Source organism: Nothoprocta perdicaria, unplaced genomic scaffold (assembly GCF_003342845.1).
Source record: "Nothoprocta perdicaria isolate Ctin4 unplaced genomic scaffold, notPer1 scaffold_170, whole genome shotgun sequence".
NCBI classification, from domain to species: Eukaryota; Metazoa; Chordata; class Aves; order Tinamiformes; family Tinamidae; genus Nothoprocta; species Nothoprocta perdicaria.
The window spans coordinates 203,729-210,420 of NW_020454872.1; the positions used below are offsets into that span (position 1 = coordinate 203,729).

The following is a 6,692-nucleotide window of genomic DNA, read 5'->3' on the forward strand; positions in this document are numbered from 1 at the left end:
ATCAGACTGACCTTGCTCACCAAAGCTGCACTTGGGAGCGATTCTGCTCATCGTGTGCTCCCCAAAAGAGTGCAGCTTTGGGGAGCATGAATAAACTATGAATAAAATAACACTATCATAAACAGCACGAAAATACTGAACAATAAATAAGAGTTTAAAAGCTCATGTCTCTTCAAAACCTTTGTAAACAAAAACACTTAAGTATTAGAGGTAATAAATATTAAACTTTTCACAAAATAATAGCTGTTTAAATACAATATTAAACCTTAAAAGATGTTATTGACCTGAATCATAACTTAGTCTCTCAAATGCTCTTAGAGCCTCCTATTATTTCCGAAAGACAGGGAGGTTTTGTGTGAAAAATGCAGCCCCGTGCACGGTTTCACTTCCTTCCCTTCATCATCAAGTATTCTTCAATGTAGTTGATGAAAATGTCGAATTCTCCCATTGCCTTGTAGATGCCGTTCTCGCTCATCTGCCAGGTGAAAGGTAATATATAGCTTTAAAGTTTTTAACTCCTTAACAGGCCTATAGTAGGGCTGCGAGATGACAATTCTACAGTTCGCCAGGAATGAATACTGAACGTGTTTGCCACAGTTACGGTTTTGGCTCAAGCCTGCAGGTTCCGATACGTGTCAGGCAGCGCGGCTGGGAAGCGCCCGGCCGCCCGCCAGCGCCGCGCACGTGAGCCCCGGCTCTGACACCGAGCTCGCTGCGCGCGCGGTGCCTGAGCTGATTCATTCGGAGACGTGGGGCCGGGCTGCGGCGCTCCTCTGCAGCACCAATAATCTGCTCGTAGATTAGTTGTGGAAAAGCAGCTCAAAGGGAGTGCAAACCACTCGTAGTGAGTAAGCACAATTTGAGGAGAATGGGTTCCTTTCTCTGCGCTCTAGCCCACTCTGTAGCGTGTTACATATCAAATACTAGAAATAATTTAAAGCTCATCTATTGCATCCATACATAGACGTGTGCAGCATATTTGCAGTGATTCCCTGCCTGCAACTTAAGGAGTTTACCTGGTGTTTTCCAGGGAGCCCCATAGGAAGCTCAGTTACCTCCTTTATTCATTTTCACTTTCTCCTCACCTAAAAATGCTTTTTCCCATCCCTCCCTCCATGCAGCTGAACATCCAGCTGCTGCTTGAGGCAATCTGGCTACGTTATAGTTTATGTATTATGTATTTTTAGGTAACTGAAGCCTCTGACTCTGTCTAGCATCGTGGCTCCATCCCGAAGGAGGAGCCCGTGTCCCGAGCGGCCACCCACCTTCTCGAAGGTCTCCCTGATGTGCTTCACCGTCTTGCTCTGCTTCTCACACGTGAAGAACCGGTGCTGCGCGGGGACGAGGCAGAGCGTGAGCCTTCCTCCCGGCTGCCCACGGCCCTTCCTCCCCCGCCCTCGCCTCCCGCTTCCCCTTCCTCCTCCTCCACGGGCTCGCGGTGCTGCAGATGACCGCGGTGCCAGGGCGGCAGCGTGGCCGTGGTGGCTGATGTTGCCCCATAAGCCCAAAGGAGCCCGTGCCGCCCCTTGTCCCCGACTCACGCAGCGCTTCATGGTGGCCTTGAGCTGCATCAGCGCCTTGCGGAGGTGGCCCACGCTCTGCTCGTGCTGCGCGCTCGCCCGCCCCGCGCTCGGCAGGACCTCTTCCATGTAGAAGCGCATGGCCTCCGACACAGACTGGCAGCCAAGGGTGCCCTGAGGAGGCAGAGGGACCCGCGTTTGTGCCGGACACGACCGGCGGGGAAGGTCTCCGGTTGTCACCAGGCTTTGGTGGCCGGAGCACGAGGTGCTTGTAAGTGTGACTCGAGAGCTGTCCCAATGGGACAGGAGCCTCTGTTTAGTCTGGTTCCCTCCTTAAGGGATGAAGAAGGGCAGGGGACTTAGGGGAGGATTATATTCTGGGAACAAGGTGACGTTCTTACCTTGAATTCATTGAGCAGGTCAGAGCTGAGCAGCTGGATGCCAAGTTCGTTGTCCTTTGATTGCTGCGGAAGCAAGAGTGCAATGGAGAAGCTTTACTTAGGCTGAGCTTTACTTAGGCAGTGCCCTGGCCTCACCGCAGGCTCGCTTGGCTTGGTTGTGCTCCATGCAGGAAAGCCCTCGCTCATATTTGCGTGTACAACACTAATTCTAGGTACAGGAATCATCAATGCTTTGACCCATAACGTGGCAATGCAAATATCCCGGGGCCCGGAGACAGCAAGGCAGTGAGATCCCAACCTTCAGTAGGGCTATTGCCTGTCTGGTGGCCTGCTCCGACCTCCGCTTCCAGCTCTGCACGCTGTAGGCGGCATCAGACCGACACACCAGGGCTGCCCGCACGCCCCGTCCCACTCTGCTCTCTGGGTGTTTCTCCTCTCCAGATGTTTCTCCTTGGAGAGCCCCTCTTGCACTGCTAGTCCTAGAGAGCCAGGAGCGTGATCCCTACCTACCCTGAGGTGGCACCGCGGGGACCAGGACACTTAACATAGCCTTTCCAAGAGATTATAAATGTTCCTCCCTAACATTAACTTTGGGATTTACAGCTAGCTTTAAAACCAGCTCCTAAATCCATGCTAGTTTAGTAATAAATCCAAGACACACCGTTACTCTGGGACTTCAGCTGAGGCTTTATCCATTTGTCTGCTGCCAGGAGCTACTGACAATAGCAAAAACAGCAATAGAGATGTGAGCACACATCTTTGCAGTGACAAATGCTGTGGATATCTTGTCGTGATTGCTTCCTCAGCAATTGGAGGCTCCCTTTAGCAAAGCCTTGTTCTTTTAAAGGCATCAAAACAAGTGCTGGTTATTGCAGGCTCCCCAAATTACTTTGTCCAGGCTCCTTTGGCAGTAAGCTTGATATACAGAAAAAGGTTGTAGCAAAAGATTTCTCTTCTCATCTGGTACAGACTTTGTTGAGGCTGTGCCTAATTGTCCTGAAGTTGATGGTCTTTCCTTCCTATTTGTTCAATGAGTAATTGCTCTGCAATATCGAGGGGGCAAGCCTGCATAGTAAGATGTGCTAAAATTCGTAGCAAAAGACCCCGGGTTCTCTCTAAGTAGAGCAGGGAAGAAGACCTTGCATGCCATCTCCCAGCAAGCATGAAACGGAGCGGCTTCCCTCGCTGCCTCCTGCAAGCCCCTAGCACCCACCAAATCACTTCTGTCCAGAGGGAGCTAAGCCATCTAAAACTAAAGCTAATAGATGGTTTAGCTCCCATCTAAAACTAAAGCTAAACCAACCATGGTTCTAGCCAAACCATCAAACTTTGCAAGAAGAAGAAGAAGAAGAAAAACAAATAGCAGGGAGAAGGAGAGCCTGGCTATGCCTTACTTACAAAATAGCCTTTAATTTCCTCAAACTTGATCCTCAGGTCTCTGAGATAGGCGGGCAGGAGCTGGGAGAAGTGCGTGCAGCCGGGCTGGGCGTGCACGGCGCCGGCAGCCAGGAGCAGGAGCGCCAGGGCTGCGCAGGGCTGCATGCTGCACGGGCTGCCCTTCCTCTCGCTCCCCTTCTGCGCGCAGCTTCTCCGGAGGTAAAGCGCAGATCTGCAGCCTTCACCTTGATGGAGCCCCTCATTTATACTCTCAAAACATCTCTCAATTTCCTCTCCCCATTTCCTGAGGAGTAATATTGGGGTTTTAAGTCATTCATTAAACCCAAATGTCACTTGGGTTTCCCGTCAACTTGGGTTTCCTGTTCCCTTGACCCCCCTCCTCTCCTCACACCCCATCGAAGCTTTTATGCTTAGACTTTGCTTTTTTCTTTTCTTTTTTTTTTTTTTTCTTCATTGCTTGCTTCTTGTAAATTTGAATGTGGCTAAAAGGAAAGCTCAATGCAAACAAAAAAAGATGCTGTGTGAGTTTACTTCTGCATCCTCATGATTATCTTTATTTTTAGATGAATGTCCTATTGTTAGGGGAAAAAAAAAAAGTGCTTCTGTTTTTACATCTCTGTAGCATATCTATACTTAAGGTTCCCAGCACCGTGCATAGTTCAATTTATTGCTTTTAATGGACTGGTGCAAACACCTTGTCTCCTCCTTTGGCATTCTTGTGATATTCTTTAAATGCACATAAAACAATAACCTTATATCTTTATTATTATTATTATAAGTTAATGCCTTCACCTGGCATGAAAGGAACACCTTCCAGGTGTTCTTCTCTCATTCTCACCATCCACATATTACAGCATTTTCATTTTCTTGTAAGTGGACCATGGTGCTGGCTCCACGAGCTTGGGCGTGTTGTGTGAAATGAGTTATTGTTCCAGCTCTGATAAAAATGACTGTATCCATGCTAAAGATAATTCCTTTGTCTCTCTCCTTTTCCGTTTTTTATTCTAGTGCATGTGTGCTCTCCATTGCCCTCTCTTTCTTTCTATAGATATCTATGCACATGCATCTTCCCGCTTCCTTGTGATAAAGTTTTTGATTACAAAGTTACTCTCCAAGAAAGAATAAGTGGAGATTAATTTACCTTTTTTTTTTTTTTTTCTGAAATGAGTGGATTTCTTTGAAAAGCCCTGTGTTCCTTTAAACCAGTTTGGTCTTCCCAGACTTTTTCATTTCTATTGCTTTGGACACAAATTGCTTCTTTTCTTATCTCCTCTGTTGCCCTGAAGCTCTGTGAATTTGTCGATCTGAAATTGCAAGTCCCTAGGAAGGACCCTATTGCAAAAACAGCCTTGCGTGTGTTTAATGTATGTGTATATGCTCCTATGTATTCAGGAGCAAAACGATGAAACTTTGGTGTTTCTTCATGAATGAGTGCAAAGGGATAAAACTTACATAACTTGGAGGCCCCAGGGTCACTATTTTTGTTGATTTGTCATTTTTTGTTGTCAATGATTTTTTCGAAGGAGAAGGAATCTTCTAGTGAATCACTGCGGGGCACTGGAAGGTTGTCTGAATCACGGTGCGTCACTAGCGATCCCTTTTTCTCCCAGGCTCTGCTGCATCAGTGTGGTTTTTTCTTGTCTACCAGCCAGAAGTTTTGAGGAAGGAGAAGCGGGCGCAGCACAAGATGGCTCAAAACCAGTAGGGAGGTTGCACTGGTAAGGTCCCGCCTTTCTCTGATCCCAGCCTTCGCTCCATCCTGGGGGATTTTTGTCTATTTTGGATTGATCTGAATCTGTTTGAGGTCTGCAAAGCTTCTCTGCCCAGCGTGTTGTCCAAAGGAGCTTTGGTTTAACAAGCAGATCTAAAATCGTGCAAAAAGAGCCCAATGGAGCAACTTCCTCTTGCAGGCAACGCCTCTGGCCGCTCTGCAGCGGCGCCAGCTCAGTGCTGCGAGCCCCTTGGGAGGACCCAAGGCCACCCTTGGGAGGACCTGCCCGGCTCAGGTGCCGACAGCCCTTGGGGGAAGGTTGCCAAGCCAAAGCTCTTGGAGCAGATGGATTTGGCAGCAGGGACCTCGGACGGGCGCCTGGCTGTAGGAACCCCCTGGCCAAGCAGGGCTCCCTCCTCCTCCTCCTCCTCGCAGGAGCCCTGGGCACACTCAGGGCCTTCCTCTCAAGCCACGGTCCCTCCGGGGCCACCGAGGCAGCTGAGACCCTTCTGGGTCTTGTGCAATTCCCTGCCTGTTTTGGAACCCGCTCTGTTTTGCTGGTGCGCAAGAGCGTCAGGCGGACGTGTCCCTTCCACAAAGGAAACTGCTCTGCGCACTGGTGATCCCCGCCGTGTTTACCTGCGTTTCCTTTGCCCTCGCACACATGGCGCCGGGGCAGTTTCGCTCTGACTCAGCCCTGCTTAGCGCTGTGGAAACCCGCGCCCTCGGCACTACTACGGCGGGGCTGCATGAATGAATACAGCACCTTTTCCTAAAGAGTGTCCGGGGCTGTGGGCGTGTTGCTAAAGCTGTAGGAAACAGCTTTCAGGGCTGCCAAGAAGATGTTTCAGGAAGGAAAAGCTGCTACTCAAAAGTCACTCGCACGCTTCTGCCCCGCTCCCCCGGCTCCGCGGGGCAGCTCTGCTCCCGGGCGGCGCTCGGCACCACGCTGGCTCAGAATCCCGGAATCCCAGAACAGCTGAGGTTGGAAGGGACTCTAGAGATCATCTAGTCCAACTAGATCATTTAGTCCCCGGGCTCTGCCTGGGGCTGCCCAGCACGGAGCTTCTCCCCTGGCACGCAGCTTGGGCTTGAGCCGGGTCTTGCGCAGAGCTCCTCCCAATGCCCGGCCACGGACCAGGGCCACCCCAGCATCATTGCAAGATGTTTATGTGGGCAAGTTTTCCATTTTTTTGCCTCCTCCTTCGCTGCCGTTGCCTCTGGACATAAGTACATCGTGTGGCATACACTTGGTTTATTACCGATTCAGCTTGAAGAATCCCCTGGACTTCCAGGCAACCGTCATGGAGTGTTTCTTGCCTATTCCAAAATTTCCCATTTCTCATTGCTTCAGATTCATGAGAACTGTCATATATTTGTGACGTTATGGGGGAACCATGACTTGGTGGCCATTTATTCATCTCGTAGGAACAGCAGTTTCGCCTGCAGTTGCTCTTGCTCTCTCAGCAGTATTGACTCTGACTAACAGTTCCTGGTCGGTTAAACATAAAATGATCTGCTGCTTTTTTAAATCTTTTATAAAGCATTTTTTTGCTGGCGTGACATAATGTGGGATTTTTCACTTCTGGAAACTTGCTTTCTAGCAGTCTTGCTCTATATTTAGCAATATGATTAATACAACCTTAACAGGTAAATCCCAAA

The 6,692-nt window shown here is 49.4% G+C and overlaps 1 protein-coding gene across 1 annotated transcript; it reads right to left on the reverse strand.

Annotated features, from left to right (window-relative positions):
• Window positions 1–382: 382 nt before the first annotated feature.
• IL10 (interleukin 10) lies at window positions 383–3,463 on the reverse strand. Its single transcript, XM_026036131.1, has 5 exons — window positions 3,320–3,463; window positions 1,922–1,984; window positions 1,542–1,694; window positions 1,266–1,331; window positions 383–475 (listed from the first exon to the last, which is right to left on the reverse strand). Exons 1-5 carry the CDS (start codon window positions 3,461–3,463, stop codon window positions 383–385), a joined length of 519 nt encoding a protein of 172 aa, XP_025891916.1.
• Between the last annotated feature and the right edge of the window lie 3,229 nt (window positions 3,464–6,692).